At 51.4% G+C, this 21,001-nt stretch overlaps 12 protein-coding genes across 12 annotated transcripts; 9 read left to right on the top strand and 3 right to left on the bottom strand.

The window, feature by feature from the left end:
- Positions 1-144: 144 nt before the first annotated feature.
- On the top strand, positions 145-2,110 carry J4E82_008670 (uncharacterized protein; the record flags this gene model as incomplete). Its single annotated transcript, XM_051734901.1, has 5 exons — positions 145-192; positions 241-295; positions 354-625; positions 702-1,958; positions 2,015-2,110. The coding sequence occupies 5 exons, from the start codon at positions 145-147 to the stop codon at positions 2,108-2,110; spliced, it is 1,728 nt and encodes a 575-aa protein (XP_051585369.1).
- A 587-nt stretch (positions 2,111-2,697) lies between these two features.
- Positions 2,698-4,052, bottom strand: J4E82_008669 (uncharacterized protein; the record flags this gene model as incomplete). The annotated part of the gene is made up of 3 exons (XM_051734900.1): positions 2,698-3,639; positions 3,692-3,786; positions 3,842-4,052. The coding sequence occupies 3 exons, from the start codon at positions 4,050-4,052 to the stop codon at positions 2,698-2,700; spliced, it is 1,248 nt and encodes a 415-aa protein (XP_051585368.1).
- Positions 4,053-4,674: 622 nt separating this feature from the next.
- On the top strand, positions 4,675-5,646 carry J4E82_008668 (uncharacterized protein; the record flags this gene model as incomplete). Its single annotated transcript, XM_051734899.1, has 3 exons — positions 4,675-5,091; positions 5,167-5,247; positions 5,317-5,646. 3 exons carry the CDS (start codon positions 4,675-4,677, stop codon positions 5,644-5,646), a joined length of 828 nt encoding a protein of 275 aa, XP_051585367.1.
- Positions 5,647-6,791: 1,145 nt separating this feature from the next.
- Positions 6,792-7,609, top strand: J4E82_008667 (uncharacterized protein; the record flags this gene model as incomplete). Its single annotated transcript, XM_051734898.1, has 3 exons — positions 6,792-7,137; positions 7,202-7,468; positions 7,521-7,609. The coding sequence occupies 3 exons, from the start codon at positions 6,792-6,794 to the stop codon at positions 7,607-7,609; spliced, it is 702 nt and encodes a 233-aa protein (XP_051585366.1).
- A 594-nt stretch (positions 7,610-8,203) lies between these two features.
- Positions 8,204-9,469, top strand: J4E82_008666 (uncharacterized protein; the record flags this gene model as incomplete). Its single annotated transcript, XM_051734897.1, has 1 exon — positions 8,204-9,469. The coding sequence occupies one exon, from the start codon at positions 8,204-8,206 to the stop codon at positions 9,467-9,469; it is 1,266 nt and encodes a 421-aa protein (XP_051585365.1).
- A 153-nt stretch (positions 9,470-9,622) lies between these two features.
- Positions 9,623-12,074, bottom strand: J4E82_008665 (uncharacterized protein; the record flags this gene model as incomplete). The annotated part of the gene is made up of 2 exons (XM_051734896.1): positions 9,623-11,899; positions 11,946-12,074. 2 exons carry the CDS (start codon positions 12,072-12,074, stop codon positions 9,623-9,625), a joined length of 2,406 nt encoding a protein of 801 aa, XP_051585364.1.
- Positions 12,075-12,266: 192 nt separating this feature from the next.
- URM1 (Ubiquitin- modifier 1) lies at positions 12,267-12,680 on the top strand (the record flags this gene model as incomplete). Its single annotated transcript, XM_051734895.1, has 3 exons — positions 12,267-12,274; positions 12,350-12,514; positions 12,563-12,680. The coding sequence occupies 3 exons, from the start codon at positions 12,267-12,269 to the stop codon at positions 12,678-12,680; spliced, it is 291 nt and encodes a 96-aa protein (XP_051585363.1).
- Positions 12,681-12,999: 319 nt separating this feature from the next.
- J4E82_008663 (uncharacterized protein) lies at positions 13,000-13,779 on the top strand (the record flags this gene model as incomplete). Its single annotated transcript, XM_051734894.1, has 1 exon — positions 13,000-13,779. One exon carries the CDS (start codon positions 13,000-13,002, stop codon positions 13,777-13,779), a length of 780 nt encoding a protein of 259 aa, XP_051585362.1.
- A 270-nt stretch (positions 13,780-14,049) lies between these two features.
- Positions 14,050-15,801, top strand: J4E82_008662 (uncharacterized protein; the record flags this gene model as incomplete). Its single annotated transcript, XM_051734893.1, has 2 exons — positions 14,050-15,059; positions 15,108-15,801. The coding sequence occupies 2 exons, from the start codon at positions 14,050-14,052 to the stop codon at positions 15,799-15,801; spliced, it is 1,704 nt and encodes a 567-aa protein (XP_051585361.1).
- Positions 15,802-16,377: 576 nt separating this feature from the next.
- Positions 16,378-18,311, top strand: J4E82_008661 (uncharacterized protein; the record flags this gene model as incomplete). Its single annotated transcript, XM_051734892.1, has 3 exons — positions 16,378-16,545; positions 16,627-16,973; positions 17,021-18,311. The coding sequence occupies 3 exons, from the start codon at positions 16,378-16,380 to the stop codon at positions 18,309-18,311; spliced, it is 1,806 nt and encodes a 601-aa protein (XP_051585360.1).
- Positions 18,312-18,967: 656 nt separating this feature from the next.
- J4E82_008660 (uncharacterized protein) lies at positions 18,968-20,077 on the top strand (the record flags this gene model as incomplete). The annotated part of the gene is made up of 1 exon (XM_051734891.1): positions 18,968-20,077. The coding sequence occupies one exon, from the start codon at positions 18,968-18,970 to the stop codon at positions 20,075-20,077; it is 1,110 nt and encodes a 369-aa protein (XP_051585359.1).
- A 208-nt stretch (positions 20,078-20,285) lies between these two features.
- J4E82_008659 (uncharacterized protein) lies at positions 20,286-20,957 on the bottom strand (the record flags this gene model as incomplete). The annotated part of the gene is made up of 1 exon (XM_051734890.1): positions 20,286-20,957. One exon carries the CDS (start codon positions 20,955-20,957, stop codon positions 20,286-20,288), a length of 672 nt encoding a protein of 223 aa, XP_051585358.1.
- Between the last annotated feature and the right edge of the window lie 44 nt (positions 20,958-21,001).

Below are 21,001 nucleotides of genomic sequence, written 5' to 3'. Positions count from 1 at the left end.
CGTATAACCTTGGGACTTTGTAACACATGGAGGCACATTTCATTGAAGGATTGCCAAGGTGTTGAGGGGTTCATGTTGGGAGAGGCATGGACCGTGCTCTATGGCCATCATCTAACCAGTATGCCATCATCGATCAGTTACAACATGGCCAGCGACAAAGTACTCAACTGGCTGTACAGCGTACTCGTTAATGTAAGTTAGTCGGTGAAGCTACATTGTACATGCGCTAATAACAGTCAGGAATACTCAGACGTAAATCGCACATATCACGACGCGGCCGAGGCACTGTCCAACTGTATGTCACATGTGTTGCAGCTTCACGACATGCAGACTGACTTGACACCAACGTCTAGACCCGTCGCTTGCACCCAAGACAGAGCCATACACATATGAGAATGGATCTTCAGCGCTCCTACTGCTGCTCAGCGGCACGTTGCCCGTTACGTTTCGCGGCGCGACATACGGCTTTCCGGTAGCGATATGGGTGCCTCACTCATACCCTCGAGAACCACCCATCGTATACGTCACACCCGCCCAGGACATGGTCTTGCGACCTGGACAACATGTGAGCACCGACGGTAGAATATACCACCCGTATCTGGCACAATGGGCAAAATACTGGGATGTGAGTACTGCATGAGCTGTGAGAGCTGATGGGCCGAACGCTCCACCTGCGGGCACGACAGCTGATAATCGCACAGAAGTCTACGCTCTTCGACTTCCTGGCCGTGCTAAGAGGTGTCTTCGCAAAAGAGCCGCCCGTGCGATCGAGGCAACAGCAGCCACAGTACAATGCGCCTGCGCAACAAGCACCGCCTCCAGTACCCCCTCCGCCAGCCGAATGGCGTCGCTCAGTACAAGGGATGCCAGGCGCATCTTCGTCCCCTGTTCCACCAAATCAAGCTCCAGCGCCTCCTCCAAAGCCACCGAAACCCCACGAACAAGGCCGCTCCACACCTCAGACGCCACAGGGTCGGTACTCGCAACCCCCTCCTCTACCACCCCACCCTCCGCAACATCCACAGTCGCAGCAGCCATACCAGCAGAATCAGAACAGCAGATATGATGCGCCGCAACAATGGCAACAGCAGCCTCCGAGCCAGCAATATGCGCCGAATCAACAGGGTGGTTACAATCAAGGCTCAGGGCCTCAGCATCCTCAAACCCATGCGCATGGCTTCCCTCCGCAATCAGTACAAAGCAGCAGCCCTGTAAGCCCCATGGCACCTAATGGCCAGCGAACAGCTGCCCAGTTCTCGAGATCAGGGCCTCCACAACCTCCCAATTTCCAGCAAGCGCAACAGTACCAAGCACCACCACAACCTCAACAGCAGTACAGACAGCCGCAACCGCCACAACAATATCAGGTGCCACCGCAGGGTTACCCGCCACAACAGCATCATCAATTTCAGCAGTACCAACAACAACCTCAGCAGGCGCCACCAGCCCCTAAGCCTCCAATCGACCTTCTCGATGACTCGCTCGAAGTTACCTTGCCATCACAGTCTGGCAACCAGATTCCCTTACCGGTACCACCTGTTCCTCCAAACCCTGAAAAAGATGCGCTTCTCCGGGCCTTGAGTCAAACACTGGTTTCGCAGATTCGACAGACAGTCTCTTCCAACATGGCTGCGGTAGCGCCACTTCGCGCGCAACAAGCTGCCCTCCAGGCTGCCTACTCTCGACTACAATCAGAACTTGGCGAGCTCCAGCAGCTTGACGCGGCGCTTGCGAACAACGAACAAGTGCTGAAAGGCGCCATGGTAGAAGCGGACCGAGTCATGGAGGACGCACGAAGAAGAAAGGCACCAGATGTTGATGACGTGCTAGTAGCGCCTACGATAGTCGGAGGGCAACTTTACACGCTTGCTGCAGAAGAAAAGGGTATTGCAGATGCTCTATTCGTTCTAGGTCGCGCTTTGGACAAGGGGCGCGTTAGTACTGATGTATTTGTCAAGGTAAGTGTATCCATGGCGAAATTTCTGCAAAGAAGATGTAGCTGACATGACCACAGCAAACGAGAAGTCTCGCTCGTGAGCAGTTCTTGAAAAAAGCCCTGGTCAAGAAGATTGCAAAAGGCATGGCTTTGGATGAGTATCAGATGCATTGAACGTAAATCTTGGGAGATAGCAGATGCATACAATGAGTCCACTTTGCTACGTCTCGCCATCTATCTCACATTTCTATCAAGTGTTCTTGGAGTGTATGGCCATTACAATCTGGACGTGAAGATTGGTCGGCTGACTCGGCGTAATGCATGTCGACCATACGGTACCTTTCCGCCTCCCAAGACCCTAATGCGAACTAACGACTAGATAACCACGGGCCATTAGATCTGTTAGCAGCGCCACTGGACTGAATATGTCAGTAAGCTGTCAATGGCAAATCACCTCGGCTACGTTTTCCGCGGGATGTGGAGCAGAAAGACTAGCTGATGGCGTCTCTGCTTCGAGCTGGTCGGCTGAAAGAAGTGGTTCTGAGACACGCTGGCAGACATAGTTGAGTGTGAGCAGTGGTTATGTTAGGAGCCAACAGCACATCAAGCATCTGGAGAAGGAAATCATGCTGAAATTTGGATTTGATTAATACTAAAACTAAACGCTACACTTCGCTTCGCTACGCTTGAAAAGTCATTAGGTGGGTATATTCGAGGTCGTGTCCCCCGCAGAGGTATCATCATATCGCTATAGCGCAAGCTTACTGAGAAAACCTGCTTGGTGAATTCCTGCCCAGGTACTTCCTGTCCTCAAGATCGACCTCGTATGTGTCGTAAGGGTCAGGCGACACCTGCTTCTCTACCACAGCCGCTGCTTCGACTTTGTTGCCCATCTCGACGAGGCTGATATCGCTACCAGTGCGGTCCTTCTCCTGCGAGCGGTAATGGCCCAACTGGCTGCGGGGTTTGCTGCCAACTGTGACGACAGTAGCTGCTGAGATCTTGCTGAACTGACCACTGCCGTTGCTGGCACTGTTGGAGTTCTGAGTACCCATGCTGGAGCCCATTCTCTGGAGGAGAGAGCCCATGGAAACCATGAGACTTCCCAGACCGGCCATGCTGAGCACGGGTCGTAGCTTGGGAAGGCAGCAGGCAATGAGTGCGACGTTGGTCTCAACGACAGTCCAGAAGAGACCATGCGAGGTGATGCCAGTGATATCGTAAGTGGGCATACCCATGATGAACTGCTGATCAAGGGCAGCAGAGGGTGTGTTCTGCTTGATACAGATGACCATGCGAACGATGGCAGAAGCGACGGCAAATCCTCCGAGTAGGAAGACACCGCACAACTGGATCTTGCGGACGGTGGGCATTTGCAGACGCCAGATCCAAGGAAGGGGCAGAAGCAAGATGCACAGATCAAAAACTGCATCGAGAACCGTAAACGCGATGGTCGCCTCGAAACCAAAGGGACAGTTCTCAGCGATGCTTGCCAGAGAGCCCCAGTTGGCCGCAAAGTTCAGTCGGCAGTCGAAGATGAAGCCGAAGAAGAAGGCAATTGTGAAAGCGACAGTGAGGACGATGAAGACCAGAGAGGTCCACTGGAAGCCAGGCCATGTGAAGATGCGACGGTAGAGGAACAAGAAAGCGAGTTTCGTGAGACCAATAGCGAGCGGCTGCATGATAAAGATCATGTACACACACTATCAAAGCGTTAGTTGGATGAATATGCCAGAGAGGAACAGGTAGACCCACTTTTTCGAGAATTACCAGTTCTGGTGTGGTGCTGTAGATCCAACCCTCGATATTATCCGGGCCGTTGTGTCCGCCAATGATTCCCTTGGCTGCACCTACAACGATCGTTAGCCAAGAGATAAGCTTGGTGTTGGTCGGGTTGTATCTTACCATAGATCATAACGGTAGAGACACCAATGGTTGGGAGAAGAGCAAGGAGACAGAAGAAGTCGTCGAGATGCTTGCTGAATCGCGTATCTCTGGACTTGACGGCCTTCTCTGCTGCTACACCCACTCGAAGGGCGACAGCAATGACAGTCGCGGCTGTGAGGACGATACCAGTGACCAAGCACGAAGTAACGTTGATGTATTCGTAACCCATTTTGCCGATGATGCAGCCAAAGAGACTGGGTACTTGATAGAATGAAGTGACTGAAGTGAGTGGAGTGATAATAACCGGTGGTATTCGCCCTGGATTATGTACCATATGGCATTCTCAGGTGTGATGAGCGGAGTCAACTCCTTGTCACAAAAATGCATATGTAAGTCTAGGTACTCTGGTACACACCCTCCCAGCTCAGGTTAGGGGACCTAGTTGATTCCAGGTTGTTGGGCGTGCGTAAGGCTGCCCGTTGACAGGCAAAGTGACGTAGAGAGGCCCAACGACCTGGAAAACGTCCATCAACCACGAGCGGAAGATCTCCCGCACCTCGGTCTAGATTTGGCCCCTGATGCGAGGCTGGGGAAGAGCGTTGATTCGCAGGCCCACCTAGATCGTGAGACAAAATGATTTTCGATCGCAAGGGACCGCAGTCGGACTCAGCTCCACGCGCGGTAGCGGCCTATCACGCTACTGTCTGGGGGGCACGGCCGCAAACCTTAACTATACGCCGTTTCGTTAGGACTTGCCTCGTGCATCCTCCACGCTGCAGGCCATCGTGACTATTTGACATGCAGGTTGCTGCAATGTTTCTCGATCGTTACCTCTCGCGTTCGTCAACACCATGTTCGCTCGATACAAGCTCGTAGCGTCAAGTGACCAGGCTTCGGAACATGGCCCGCTTCCTCCCTCGACGCACAGACGACTCTACCCGACGATAGCACTTGTGTTGCTTACAGTTGCCAATGTCTGTGTACTGGGCTTGTCTATTGCCATATGGCGCACTGCGGGTGTGGCCGCCACGGTCACCCCGGAGGTTTCTTCCACACCCACCCCCACCAGCCTTGCATTGCCCAACGCCCTCGATCCACAACCCAGCGAACTTGCTAGGGTAGATTCCCTTCCCATCGCGTTCGTTCCCTTCCACTGGAATACGCCATGGGGTGCGCCCAATGCTTCGGATGCTGATCCGCTGTGGGACAACATCAACACTGCGCATGGACATATCGCAGTGGACCATGAGTTCGCAGCGGAGAATCACGTGAGTTACCCTGAACCGGGTTCTTGGAAAGGATGACAGCGTGGGTCAAAGAGTGGGTGTTAACAGTTGCAATAGTGGCCTCCCTCTATGGACATACCTGGAATGCCTGGTAAAGGGATGTATCTTCTCCAAGCCTACCATCAGCTTCACTGCCTCGTACGTCACACTCCTTTCTTCCAATACTTTTACTTCGATCTATACAACTTTCTGACCATCACAATGTAGCGCATCGTCCGCGCCTCGTATGTAGCCTTACACCGCCAAGAGGTACCTCCCTTTCCCACGCATCACGCCCTGCATTGTTTTGACGCCCTCCGTCAACACATTATGTGTCATGCGGATAATACTCCGCTCTATGGGCACGGTGATGGCATGGCTGGTAACGGACAGATGCACCAATGTAGGGACTGGACCTCGCTTAGAGATTATGCAACGAAGAACACTGCATGTTTCCGCGACGGCGTACCTGGCATGAGTTTGGAGGATCATTTCGGTGTCTGCGATGACGGAACTGATGGTTTGGAGGAGCTGGTCTCAGTGACGACAGAGACATAATATCTAATATTTCCGAATAACATGTTTTTTTTTCGAGCAATCTTTTCACTATGCACATCACCTACCATAACTCTAATCTGCCCACTGCTGCCCTCTTCCTACCACATGTTATCATGACACGTCGGCTTCTGCTTTGTGCAAGTTGTCCAGATCTCAACAGCCGTGTGACTTCCACCCTTTTCGTTGAGAGAGGTCGATGCCACTAGCATATCACACAGCGTGATAGAAAGCCATCTGGTGAAGTTGTTGCATTAGGGCCTTGAACCGATTCAGGACTTCAGGTACATTATCATGATTTGAATACGTTCTTCGTGGCGTTCTATCGCTATAAACCTGATTACTGATATTCAGCCACGATGTATAGTACAATAGTACGTACCAGCTACACTATAAGGAGTGGCTAGTTGGGCGTTGGCACGCACGGCGGAGGCGCCCGCTGGCCAATTAGCTTGGATAGGTAACCGAAAAGGGTCCAGTGAGTCTAGAAAAACGTGCTGGAAAACGTGTGTTCTGGCCCAAAACGGAACCAAAAGGCATGTCTTAGCGATCGATTCTGGAATCAGCCCAATAGTTCCCTCGGCTTGGTCGATACAAGCTGTAATGTCTTCTTATTGGTCGGGGCATGAATGCCACAACGTGCGGAAAACTCTCCGCCTAGTTAGTCCGAAACCTTAAACAGGCCATGGTTCTGGTCTTCGGTACCGGTACCAGTACCCTTTGTGCCTGTCGGTCTCCACCGACGTAGTTGCTCGCTTATCGGCTGGGCAGCAACAATCTTAGTGTAACTGCCTAGGGATCGCGAATCTGTAACAGGGCCTGGAAGCCTTGCAAAACTGAAACTCATGATGTGGAGTGCAAAGCGCAGAGTTCTAGCAATCGAGGCGCTTCGGAGCGCGAACCGGACGGGATAGCACTGAGTCGGGCACGCAGCTCGGCAGGGGGTTCAACAACAAAAGATTTGACAACATACCGCACTACGAGCCACCTTTGATGAGTACAAAGGGCCCACGGATTCCTATCATTTTAGAGTCATCAGCTTCGATCATCTCCAGCTCTTCTATCAGCTTCTCATCTCCGGTCATCTCAGCCATCACACTCTTCTGTGTCTTCGTGCTATCAATCGCTTAACAGCCTCCGATTTCACAATGCAGTTCACTACTCTCGCTCTTTTTGTTGCTTCTGCGACTGCCTCCCCTCTCCTCGGACTCAAACTCGGCGGCGTCAGCGTCGGTGTTGGCACTTCCAGCGCTCTTCTGGATGTGAACCTGGGTGCAGCTAAATCGTCTTCTGTTGCTGTTGTCGCTGCCGCTGCTACCAAGACATCCACCATCACCGCAGTGCCAACCGCTACTAATGTGAACCCGACTATGCCTTCGAGCTTTTCTGCCCCAGTCCAGGGCTCCGGCATTCTCACTCTCGACAACCTGCCTGCTATGCCAGCCGTCATTGACAAGACCCTCTCGGGCGTTCTTGGCGCTGTTTACGGTCTTTGTAAGTCTATTCGATAACGCACTCCCATATCACTATCCTGGAAGGTGCTAACGTGTGATTTCAGTGTCTGGAGTTTGCAGCAGCGACTTCAAGTGCACCATCACCGTTGCAGGATCCATTCAGTCTCTACTTGTCGATGGCGACCAGTACACGGCGAGCAGCAGTATCTCAGCATGGTGCGACAAAGGTCGCTGCTACGGCTCTGCTGATATCCCTCTTACGGCTACTGCCCCGTTCACAATCACTTGCGACCAAGTTACCGGCACACACGCGTGCTCAGCCACCATTTCGGGAGCCGCCAACGCCATCTTCACCAACGGTCAACAAGTTGGTAAGTTCAGCCGGATATGTCATTCTCCGGGAACTTCACTAACATGTCTTAGAACTCTGGGGATGGCTCACACCTGCTGGATACTGCAAGGATGGTGTTTGCGTTGCTTCCATCAGCGCTATCGGAGACCCAATGTACTAGACACACACCATAGAGTGTGATGGCTGAGATGACTGAGATCGGGCACCAGCACCTTTCCGTTCCTTCTTTTTCTTCGTGCTAGGGCCCAAGGATGGAGCTTGATGGCTCAAACTTTGGAAAGTACGGCTTGTGTAAGAAGGTCTTTTATGACGTAATGTTTTTTCAGGCGGACTTCAGCGATGCAAGCGATGGCGTCCGTATACGACTTATCTGCGAGGTACTTAATATCGAATCCAAATCTTTCTCATGATCCATGGTCCAAGGCAGTTCGTTGGGTGTTGTGAAATGACAAAGGATCAAGCCTCAATTAAGGTTGCAGTAGTAGGGTGCTAAGCGTCGTGCATTGATGACTGAGATTTATCCGGCCGCATCATGGTTGTTCCGCTCCAGCTCATCTAAATTAAGTGCTATCCAACACCGATACGACTAGCTTCAGGCACCCCGTGGCGCCACGATGTCTGTAGACAGGCAGAGTTCTCTCCTGTTGCCTGGCCTTCTTGCTGTTCTTTGTGTTTTCGAAGGCCCCGTCTGACCATATACCACGCGCATATCTCTGCGCATCCACTCGCTTTTTACTTTAGTTAATACTTAATAATGTCTTCTTCTACTTCGCAGCCTCAGGCTACGCCGCACGCGCCCGACGCGACTTCAGCTGCGCCTCCTTCTCCTGTTCCGACGCCTCCTCCAAAGTCTGTTGCTAGACTATCCGACGCGACAAATGCCAATGCCACGTCAACTGCGAACGCGAACTCCCCCAGAACCCAAGCCTCGAGCAGCCCTGCGCCGGGTGTTCCCACCACGGGTCCTACGGCGTCGATCCCGAACACGACAGCTCCACAGGCGACCGAGACCGAGACCGAAGAACGCCTTTCGTTCAACGACAAGCTCAATGCCGGCGACCGGTACTGGAAGTTCAAGTTTGGCCTTGGAGCCATTGCCATCATAACCGGCTTGGTCGGCATTGGCTGCTTTGCTTATTTGATGACCACGGACTTGTACACCAACAACGACTACTATTATCTCGGTTACAACAGCTACGCAGTATGGCCCGGTCTAATCACCTGGTCCGTCTCAGTAGCTTTTGTCGCGCTTTGCATGATCGTCTTTATTGTGCGCAAACGGCCTGTGCACCCTGGTGTTCGCGTAACGATGGATCTTCTGCTGTGGCTTTCCTTCATTATAACAGCAATGTTTGCTATTTTCGCGTTCCGGGACGTGTTGGATTACGGTTTATATGGTGGACCTGATGGATATAGTTATGGTTCTGGTGGTGGAGACTATGTTCTAGCCTCCAACGGCACGTGGGTATGGGAACAAGACACGAGCTATGTCAACTCCCCGCGAGACTGTGATTACTACGGATTCAACAACTGCGAAGAGCAGGACGCTTATGTTAACAAGCTTTGGGCGGAGAAAGGGACACGCGCAAACACTACGTTGACAGGTGTTGTATGTCAATTCTTCGGATTGGTTATTCACTTCGCGCTCTTCGTGTGGGCTTGCGTCGACTGCCATCGCCACAACCGCAGCAAGACCAGCAAGGACGCAGAGAAGATTGCTGCCAACATCGTACAGACCATGATCACCAATGGCGCTATTGTGCCCCCACCAGGGCAGGCCCATATGAAGCCGCAACCAGGACAAGTCATGTACTATCAGATGCCACCGAACCAGCAGGGATATCCGATGCAACCCCAGTATATGCAGCAAGGACCGGGACAGATGCAGCAATTCGGACAACATCCACAGATGATGCAGCAGCAACAGCGCATGTCGCCTGGACAGTACCCGATGGCCCAGCCTGGAATGCCTCCTGTGGCACCGGTCAATGAGAAGAGTGCGGGGGCACGTTATGCTTGAACATCAAGCACGAGATACAGGATTGTTTGTGGAAAAATTGGAGGAAATGATTTTCTTTGGCGAGATACCCCAGCAAAACATGCGTAATAGTGTAAAGTTTTGATCAAATTCAACTGTCGACATGTAACACGTTCCTGAAATCTTCTGCTATTGCTACGATGCCTCTTGCGAGATGTTGAAGACACGCAACGAGGTATCATCACTCGCTACTGCAATCTGTTGTTGCTCGCCATCGGCTCTTCCAGGCCGCCAGACGATCTGGTTGATCGTCTTCGCGGGCACTAACTCCGCTTTGACCATAGACACTTCTACCTTGTCCAAAGCATCTGATGGAGTGTTTGCAATGCCGATATCTCCATTTTCCGTACCGTAGGCAAACATAATCTTACCACCAGGTAGCACGTTGTTACATGACACAGCAGTAACGGCGGCATTAGCTGGTACGGTAGCCTTGAGTTGCACATCATTGTCAACGATCTGCCATATCTTGACACTCTTGTCTCTTCCAGCAGTCATGAATGTGGGTACTTCGAGAGGTGTCCAGGCAGCACCTAGTATCATACGCGAATGGCCCTTTGGATTCGAGTACTTGAGCGTGTACAGCGATGGCTCATCGCTGCGCTCCCAGATCACCCATTGTCGGTCTCGTCCAACGCTAAGAAGATATTTGTCGTCCGGCGAGAACTGCAGAGCGGTAACGGTGAGTGAATGTGCCTTAAGTGCGGGTTTTACTTCTAGCCATTCTTTCGTATCGTACAAACGTATAACGGCGTGGTCGATGGAACTAGCTCTACAAGCTGTTGCGACAAGACTTCCGTCTCGGCTTACGGCAACTGCGGAGATCTCGTATCCGTGTCCGTAGAGCTTCTCTGTCTCCGGCCACAGCAGATGGCGGGCAAGATGGTCTTCGAATGGCGGATGAGAGAATTCCAGTGTAGATTTGCGGATTACGGAAGCAGGGTCAACGGCTTCGCGCTCGTCTTCATCGCCGTTCTCCACCGGATCATCATCCCCGACAGCTTGAATAGCTTTGTTTGAGAGGCCGAGAACAGGAATGTTGGCGGCATCTGGGAGTTCGGCGGTGGTTGATGCCGTGATACCAGAGAGCTTCTCAAGCATGTCTGCCACACCTCTGGGTTCATCGAAAATGCGTAGCAACTTTTCGTCTGCACCGGAAACGAATTGAGAGTTGGACACGGCATCAACACAGTTTAGATCGTAACCGTGGATTTGGGGTCGCGAGAACTCGTGCCAGGAAGCTGACGCGCCGTCCCGTTTCCACTGTGAGTAGAGCCGACTCGTTTGATCGGAACCAGTGGAGAGCATGTAAGATCCATCTCTTGACCAACTAACGCCCTTGACCTCGCGTACATGACCCGTGATAGCGACTTGCTGTGTCCACATATCTTCTGTGGATGAGTAAGTCCATTTCCTCCAGCTTCCTGTTCGTCCCAGAGACACCACTGTGTTGCCATCCGGTGACCACAGCCCGATCCAGAATCCACCCGCACTTCCCGTAGCACTTGTTGAGCCCTTCTGTGCGCTGATCTCGCCTAGTCTAGTGATACAGACCCATACACCAGAGTTTGGATCGGACTCCCAGATGGCAACTGAGTTATCTTCGGAAGCAGTGAGAAGCTGCAGCTTTCCTTCGCGATGTCGCCACGAGGCCTGGTAAATCCAATCTTCATGCCCGAGTAGCAAAGCTTCAAATGTGATAGAGTGCTTCGATGTAGCTGAACTTATCCAATGTGCCTTGTTCGATAACGCCTTGCCCAGTCCACCCAAAGCCGGATCGTTGAGTGCACTACTAGCAGCGGGAAGCTCGTTGCCACGATGAAGTCGCCAAAGACGGACGTACTTGTCCTGGCTTGCTGATGCTAGCAGTAGATCGCTGTTGGGATCGGATGTCTCTCGGGTGAATGCAAGCGCGCGTATCCATCCTTCGTGTCCGCTTAGAGTTGCTGAAAGCTGGAATTGGCCTTCTTGCGATACGAAAATCTGGATGGTAGCGCGAGTGCCCGCAACTGCTAGCACCACGGATGTGTCGTCCAGGGTTGCAAATGCTAGATTTAGAGGGAAGTACTTAGGTGAAAGCGTGATGGTCTGCACGAGTTCGATATCGATGTCGTTGAAGTCTGCATCGTGAACGAGTTTCCAGATTTTGACGCTGCCATCTGAAGATCCTGTAGCAAGAGTGTCTGAACCGGGCAGAACGGCTATTCTAGTAACAGGCTGGATGTGACCGGAGACTGTCTTAACGCAATCGAAGGGTTCACCTCTTCGGCCTCGCCATATCCGAATTGTGCTGTCTGCTGATCCACTAAGTAGGATCGAGATATCGGGCAATTGTGTAGGAAAGAATTTGACAGCGTTGACAGCCTTAGTATGTCCATTCAAAATCGCCTGAACGCCCTGAAGACTTTCATCCTATCTCGGTGAGTGAAGGGTACGTCATACGCCAGTATCGACTTACCTGGGGATCCCATAGTGCGATGCAGTTGTCTGCGCCGAACGCTAGGAGTTGCGACCCAGCTTCGTCCCAATCAGCGGCGGCGGGGTTACGGTTTCCGCCTACAGAGATGAATTCAGAAGATACATTCATTGTTCGGCTTAGGCGTTGTGTATGCGCGTGCACCACATCTAGTCATCGCCGTAAGGATTTCTTTGGCGCTAGTCTCGCTTAGCTGCGTTAGACTGAGGGGACTGCAGAGCAGGCGCATCCGGTCTCAATAGTAGCCAAGCATCTTGCAACATTTATCATCTAAAAGGTGATCGAAGTCAGAGATGTCGAACGATGCCACTGTCCCGATAACAATCGAATTTAGGCGAGTGGTGAAATTGATATTTGCCAGTATCCCCTCACTAACGTTTTTACAGTGGAGGGCTCGAGATCCTGTTCGCCAACCAGAAAAAGTATGACCTCGACTTACCGGCCAAGGACGAGTCGGGTGAGCCAGCAAGTGTTGCGTTCCTTGTCAGACATCTCTGTGACAAGGTCATGAAAGACCCGCGGAAAGAGCTCTTCGTCCTTGACGATACGGTGTATGTCTATACTTTGAGACTACGACAGCATATTAACAACAGCCCCAGGCGACCTGGAATACTAGTTCTAATCAACGAGGCAGACTGGGAGTTGGAGGGCGAAGACAAGTACGAAGTTCAAAAGGGTGATCACATCATGTTCGTGTCTACGCTTCATGGAGGATAGCTAGGACCTATACGAACGAGGATCATTCAAAGGCCGTGTTTGGAAAATAAAATGCGACCAGCCATAACCAAGATGATACTCACACGATATTTTTCTTGTTATTGCGTATCTGACATCGGAACACGGGGATGAAGAGTTGGCTTACGTTCGTGTGCGCAGGCTCGGAATCGGAAAGCCCCTTCCGAATGGCATCTTACTTTAACGAACTAACCGTGCGCACTATGAGAGCTTATGCTGACAGGGTGGCCTGACCCCTCATAAGAAGAACTGACCGTCGCATAGCTATTCCTCCTTTCTCTCCAGATAGCAAACAGCAACCATGGCCCGCAGCGACGTTCTACCTCCTCATGTCGACCCCTCGATCCGCGAAGTCAACGATGTACTCCTGGGCATTGGTGGTATCACCTACACCATCTGCTATGTCCTGATGGCACGTCAATCCATCCGCGACCGCACATACTCCATGCCCCTCTTTTCGCTCGCTTTCAACTTCGCCTGGGAGATCGTATTCGCCCTCTACGTTGCCGAAGAACCTCGAGAGAAGACTATGTTTACCATATGGATGCTCATAGACCTCGGTCTTGTCTACGCGGCTGTCAAGTACGGTGCGAATGAATGGAAACATGCGCCTGCAGTGGGCAGGCACGTGGGCAAGATATTTGCAGGCATGCTTGCGTGGTGGTGCATTGCACTTTACGCTGTGAGCAGTTGGTGGGTTGATCCAGTCAACCCGGTCAATCCGAAAGTCGGAAAGGCATATCGTGGTGTCAAGGGCATTGACACCGATGAGCTGGGCTTTATGACGGCCTTGGTCGCGCAAGTTGTTCTGAGCGTCATGTCACTGGCGCAAATCATGGTTAGACAAAGCAGTCGCGGGTCGTCCTACACGATTTGGGCGTTAAGGTTCATTGGTAGTCTGGCGGGGCTAACTCTGAACTATGGGTACTGCTGGTGGGTATGGCCGGAGGCGCATGGATACTATACCACCCCCATCAACATTGTTATGATGGTTACTTGGATACTGGCTGATCTGGGATACTTCGTGGTGCTTTGCAAGGTGCCGCGAGTGTACAATACTGTGGAAGACAAGAGCAAATGAGGAGTAGTGCATGCTACAGGAATCTTAACGTAGCAAGTTCATATTTGGTATCACATAAGACATTTCCTATGCATGACGTATTCTCACTGCTGTTGTGCCAGTGCTTACAACGCGTCGAGAACGCCAAGCTTTGATCACATGCTGACGTGAAAGCGCGTTTCCAGGGTCCCGCATGTCCGTTCGCCTCCGCGGCTGCATTCGTGCATTGATCTCGTTGTTTACTCAATCATCAACATCCTCACGACGACCGCTTTTTTGGTCACAAAACAGATGGAGTCCGATGATGAAGATCTCAAGCTGGCGATGGCAATGTCACTACAAGAGGTCTCGCCTCGGGCCACTCGCGACGCCACAGCAATCGCTAAGAACGAACCTATCGACCTCATATCTGACAGCGATGACAATGAGGATGAGGATCTCCGGCGTGCGATTGCCCTGTCACTCCAGGAAAGCGGCAATAATGACGTTCAACAGTCCTCAGCGACAACTGTTCGAAAGGCAGCCGTTCTAAACAACACTTCGGGTCTCATGGGCATGGATCGAAAGGCCATGGAACAGGAGCGCTTGGCAAGACTTGGTAAACGAAAGCGCGACGTATCGCCCGAAAGACCTTCCAAGCAGGTTGCGAGACCACCTGCAGTCAAGACGGCCTTCAATGAAACACCACTGCAATATCCTAGAGGGACGATCAAGCGCACATTCGCGTCGAAATATCCACGGACCGACGACATCACCATCGACGAATTACTTGAGGCGTCAACGGTCAACATCGCAGTCATCAGCTCATTTCAATATGACTCGGGATGGCTGTACGAGAAGCTTGACCCATTGAAGGTGAAACAAATATGGTTGATGAATGGTAAATACAGAGGCGAAGACGTACAGGCAAAGCGCATTCAGGAATGGAAGGAATCTGGTGTGCCAAACATGAAGCTGCATTTCCCACCGATGGGTGGCATGATTGCTAGCATGCATAGCAAGTTCATGCTATTGTTTGGGAAACACAAGTTACGCATTGCTATACCAACCGCGAACATGACCCAGACCGACTGGGGCGAAGTTTCGAACGACTGGCAACCCGGTATCATGGAGAACTCAGTATTCTTGATTGACCTTCCGCGGAGACCCGACGATACTGCTAGCAAGAAGGGAGACTTGTCGGCTTTTGGTCGCGAACTGCTATATTTCTTAGAGAAACAGGAGGTTGGGCCACAAGTGGTTGACGGATTGCTAAAGTTTGATTTTGCGCAGACTAGCCATCTGGCCTTCGTTCACTCCATGTAAGGCCCCTAGTATGCTTGCTAATTGTACGTACTGATTCGAAATAGTGGTGGTTCACATAAGATCGAAACAGATCATCCAACAGGTCTCCCTGGCCTTGCACAGGCTATACGGGAGCTGCATTTAGACGATGTCGAACACATTGAGCTGGACTACGCAGCTTCCTCCCTCGGTGCCATCAACGATAACTTCCTGTCACGCATCCACCTTGCTGCATGTGGCGAATCGTTTACGAAAGACAATGCGCTCGTTGCCGATGTGCGCAATAGCATTAGAATATACTTTCCTACCCACGACACGGTCGAGAAAAGTATGGGAGGTCCGGGATGTGCAGGTATCATCACGTTGAGTCCTCAATGTTACAATGCACCAACATTCCCAAAAGAGTGCATGCGTGACTACGACTCTATGCGACGGGGTATACTATCGCACAATAAACTGCTGTTTGCGCGTGGTCGCAAGAAGGACGGGAAGCCTTTCGCGTGGGTTTACGTTGGGTCTGCCAACATTTCTGAATCAGCGTGGGGAGGGCAGAAAGTACTGAAAAGCGGACGAATAGGGAGTCTGAACATCAGGAACTGGGAGTGTGGTGTCGTCATGCCTGTACCAGACGCCAAGCTCCAGAGTCTCGAACAGGGCGGACTGCCATCCATGGATGTGTTTGCAGGCACGGTCGAAGTTCCTTTCAGACTTCCCGCGGACAAGTACGACGGTAAACGACCCTGGTTCTTCAGTCCGTGATAAGCGGCACTCAGATCGCCATGATGCTGGTCGCTGGCGGTGACTCCAAAGACGTCCAACTTTCCGGCGGAACCGCTGGACAAAAGGGCGCGTGACAAAAGGGCGCTGGACATGCGGTTTTGGTTCCGTAGTGAACGAGCAAACGAGCGGAGACAACTCCGCACACAGTATGCTTTTGTAGCCTTTGCGCTGGTGCATAGGTGCCCACGCACATCGTAGCGGGAAAGAAGTGAGCAGGACCCAAAATAAGCGTCCAAGTCTGTAGGGTTTTGCGAGATGTCTGAATCTGGCCGTATACGCCGTATAGAAGTAAATGTGACTCGATAAAATGCCTGCTGCCAATCATCCTGCCAATTGTTTACCGAAGCCTCCCGAAGGCAGCCGGACCAATGCGGCCGTTCGGTGGACGAAACGGAGATACGGAGGCTCTGCCAGCAAAAGTTCCGATGCGCTTCGCGAACACGACCGATGAGCGATGATGACAGCGGATGATACACCATGATGTTGCGAGTTCCACCATGAGAACGCGACCCAGTCTCTATTCGTATCACGCATGTGTTCCCTTCCTTTAGCCTCATGTCGGACTCAAAGCGCGCGCACCTCTCCGCCGACGCGCTGCTACCCAAAGATAGACCTATAACCGCTCCCCTTCATACATGGTTCACTTCGCCCGCGAGATCGCATAGCAACCTTGCGCAAGCGAAAGAGCTCCCGCTGCATCTGATTCAGCTGATCCTCACACATGTACGTTGCCCTGTGCATTCACATGCGACCAGTTTACATGCGACCACGGCCCCTAGGGAGCTATGCTGACAACCATGGAAGCTGGACGATGTCGGTGACCTTGCGCGCATCACGCGCACATCGCGTCTCTTCTATTACATGACGCTCCCGCGACTCTACGAGAAAGTTACGCTACGTTCATACGCCGACATACGATACGTCGATGGCAGACCGGAGGGATACGGCAATGGCAGCCCTTTTGCCATGGGACTCAACACACTGGTGTCGCGGAACTTCAGCGACTACATACAATCGTTTCGTGTCATAGGCGACTGGCGAGAACATGATGTCGACGACTATAAACAGGGTCGCGTGCCAGACAACAGCATGATACTGCAAATCGTCATGCGTGCCGCGCTTGACAAAATGAAGAATCTCAAGGCTTTTGCGTACGTCACGTGTCAGAGCCATATAGGACAGTTGCTGATGTGCATAGTTGGGAGCTGAGCACCCCTCCGTTGAGTACGGTATACCAAGGCATTACGACAAGAACATTGCTAGCGTCGCTCACCATTCGATGCCCGTCACGACGAACACCGCGACCGACTACCATTATACCTCCGCTTCCGAATTTGACCACGCTGGTTGTGTACGACATCGATCCACTATGCTATCCCGACGACATATCGCTGCTTCTAGCCGGTTCCAAGAAGCTCGAGAACCTGAAGCTACACTGGAGTCCGCGTATGCGGGCTGAAGGCGAAGAGTCAGTGAGCCTGCACTCGATGTTCGGTCGGTGCATCGCTGCGAGATATGCGATTTCCATTAAGCGCTTGGCCATATACAACGTATATACTCGATTCTCTGGCGACGACTTTCACAACGTTATGAATCACGACTGCCAAACAGAGATCACCGTGATCAATTCCATGGGCAGTTCCGACCCTATGACGGTTTTTGCTGACGATTCTTGGAGGGTACACAACAACCATCCGACGCCTCGTAACCTGAAGATGATACGCACCGATAACACGGACAAAGAGAGTGTTACCATGCTGGGGAAGTTCAAGGGTCTGGAGCGACTGTACATCGTGAATAATAGGCGAGGCAAGGAAGCATCTCCCAAGTCAAACAGCACAGCCGCGACGCCTACGACACCGTCCACTATGACGCCGGGCGTGAACTGCAATACCAGCGCAAGCAACACCCCTAACGGCATGACCCAGCAACGCTGCCGCAGCCTCGGAAGCGAGTTCCTTGCGGTCATTCAAACCAATCATAATAAGACCATCCGGCATCTGCTTCTTAACGAACGTTGGGTACTGTCTGATGATGCCCTCTTCAGACTTTGCCAGCTATGTCCTAACCTGGAGCAACTCGGTTTCGCTTGCGGTGTCCCACCCCTCGAGTCGTTACGCCAAGTCTTTACCCTAGTTCCTAAGCTATGGGCCGTCCGTTTCCTAGCCCGTCCAACTTACGACACAAACGACCCGATGGGAGACGATGAGGATCCCACGATGCACGCGTTTGCGTTTGCAACAGAATTTTGGCGACCGGAGTACAAGAACGTCAAGTACATTGGTTACGGCGATAATATTGTGTTCAAATTAGGCGGTGTCTATTTCCCTCCAAAGGGTAAAGAACCGGTGCCAAATGATAACGAGAAGAGCATGAATGCTAAAAGAGCTGGACCAAAAAGGAAAATCGATGTCTTGAGAAGGGAGGACGTAAAGGATATCGAGATTTGGGGTTTGGATACTACAGAGTTCGACCCAAAATTCCCCTGAGAGAATCAGCTGCATGGAACGCGAACTGAACATCTCGGACGATGAAGCAAGCGCATTGGCTGCTTCACCCACCATCGGTTGGCCACTGACTTCCACAAAACATCCCGCTAAATTTGGCTGTTAGAGACTCCAATGGCGTCTTCCAGAGAGTATTGCGACTTTTTACGATCAGTAACGCGACGTATCGTTCACGGCGGTAGTTCGATTATTCCGCTTCGATATCACATTTTTCAGAGCTAGACAGTGCTTACCACAAGCAAGTCAACAGTGTGTATTAGTACAAAATGGTCGCCCGTGATGCGATGTGTACAGTACAGCATAAGAGGATACTATCAGGGCGTATTGGATGTTACAGGGCGATAGAGTATTGTCTCTTTCAATCCTGATTCGATCATTTCTGCAGTTCTCTCCTCACAACACTGCTGGGTGTACATCGATGGTTCAACTGGTATAAGGCGCATTGGGGCCTAGTGATATGATGCTGATGCGTCCAAACGCTCTACAGACATTTTTAATGATTTCGTTGTCCCAAGTCAGAAGACTTTCCGATGCTGTTTGCTACGTGTCTCATCACATGATTCCTTTTCTTTCACTATCTTAAGTTTAGGACTTATCCCAGCGCCCATGCTTGTTGAGTCAGTTATTAACAACCGCTGATGTGTTGGCTTTGGGTTCTACTTTCGAGCGGGTCTTCTACCGACGCAGACGACGAGCGATCAGATACCTCTACGGTGCTATCCAGCGGCGAGATGGATCCTGATTCGATTTATGAAAACACAAACAATAAGTACATTTCACTACAGGAAGCAGGTAAGGGTACTATTGGACAAGTCACATTTTGCGCACGCAGACCCTCTCTAGTCGCAAGCCCTCTTATAACGAACCTCACAGCGCAAGGCCCAGGCCTTGTAGCTATGAAGATAGCTAGTCGAGAAATGTCCCGCGACAGGGTAGCCACTGAGATTATTGTCCTACAGCGCATACACAGCTTCTTCGCCCCAGCTGCTGACGAAACTATTGCAAAACACTTGCCTGACCTCGTCGACTTTGACCCAATCGTAGACGGCGGGTCGCGCTGGCTAGCGGTTCATCCTATCCGTGGCTTCGACCTTGAGCGACTCTGCGTCGTAGTTACCCATATAATACAGCCTTCTTCAGCGGACCCTGTCACTTACAGCCTCTCGTTTCCTGCGATACCGGAGGTTCTCGTGTTACACATTGCGAAGCAGTTGACAGGAGCAGTCGGGTGGCTGCACGACATCGCCAACGTCGCTCATAACGACGTCTTTGGCGGGAACGTTATGCTCGACTTGTCTAGCTGGGACAAGGGGCCTGATTTCACAATGCCTACTATTGTCTTGATTGACTTTAACCGTGCAAGCTTGAATCCCAATGAAAAGGAGAAAGGTGCAGACCGTTCATTCGTGTACGAGCTTATACACATGCTCGACAGTACTGGCAGAACGTCATCACAAAGACCCCATGAACTAGAAGACACTAGTACACCGAAGCGTTCGCCGACCTGGTGGGACGTTTTCATCAGCTTTCTAAAGATCAATAATAGCCAGTATCTTCAAGAAAAGTCCTCGACTTTCACACGCTTCAAGGACCAATTTGGCACGGAAATCAATCGTCGATTGGAGGGAGTGACTGAAGACGAAGTGAGGCAGGTGCAAGGGTTGCTCGATATGGTTGCGGAGAAAGAAGTTCGTTTTCCAAGTGAAGATAGAATTAGAGAGGTATTGGAGCAGCGAGAGGATGGCTAGTCACTTGTTGTTGTTGTTGTTGTTATCCTACGAGAAATAGAATAATCTATCCTGCCAAATGCAGGGCAGATTTTCAGCTCTCCAAGGATGTTTTTCCTACATTGTACAAGTTGCAAGACACATGGCACATAAGGATTTTTCACACATCATTGAAAGAAGTCGTTGGAACAAGTAACTACCTGTGCTTTTGCTATCGCATCTGACCACGCTAGAAGGCCGCTCTCAGCGGTGTACGGAAGTTGATAAGATGAGGATGTGCACCGCGATCGCACTTTTTAGGCCTAGTACCAACACCCCGGCTGCAATTGCGGCGATTATACCACTCTGGACAGACGCTAAGATCGTCTGCATCGTCCATATCAGAATCATCGTCTGTGAGTTCCGGCGTAGGGGGTGGTGTAGCCCTTGATGTAATGGGTAGCGTTGGCGTTCGGATATCGTGAGAAAGAAGCAGAAACTTCATATGTTCCTCATTGTTCCTGAGCACTCTGTTGTCTAGTTTGAGCCTTTCGTTTCGTGCGTTGCTGGCGCCCCTCTCGATGCTGTTGTTTGCTTTGACATCGTTAAGTTCCTTCTCGCGCCTCATGAGTTGTACCTCGGCGCTTAGTTTCGCATTCTCGACCCGTATAAGCTTATTCTCGAGCTCTTTCTTATCGTTGCGAAGGAAAGCATTATCAGCTCGGAGATTGTTGTAGATCTCGTCTTCGTCGACCTGCTTACGGAGTTGCCAGTACTTCTTTTTGTACATCTTCTCTTCCGCGTTTGCATGTTCAAGATCCATGCTGTGATCAAGACCACTAACTTCGTCTTCGTCCGTGACATTAGTATCCGATGGTGGGCCGAAGTGACCCTTAAACCAGGAAGAGACTTTGATAGCCATCTTGACTTATGGCTATTACTAGGTTGTCCGTGCTATGTTTGACC

The sequence above is a fragment of the Alternaria postmessia genome (assembly GCF_024291825.1).
Source record: "Alternaria postmessia strain BMP 2775 chromosome Unknown scaffold_72, whole genome shotgun sequence".
Lineage (NCBI taxonomy): Eukaryota > Fungi > Ascomycota > Dothideomycetes > Pleosporales > Pleosporaceae > Alternaria > Alternaria postmessia.
The sequence above is the reverse complement of the archived record's forward strand: the minus strand, read 5'-3'. Positions and strand labels throughout refer to the sequence as shown.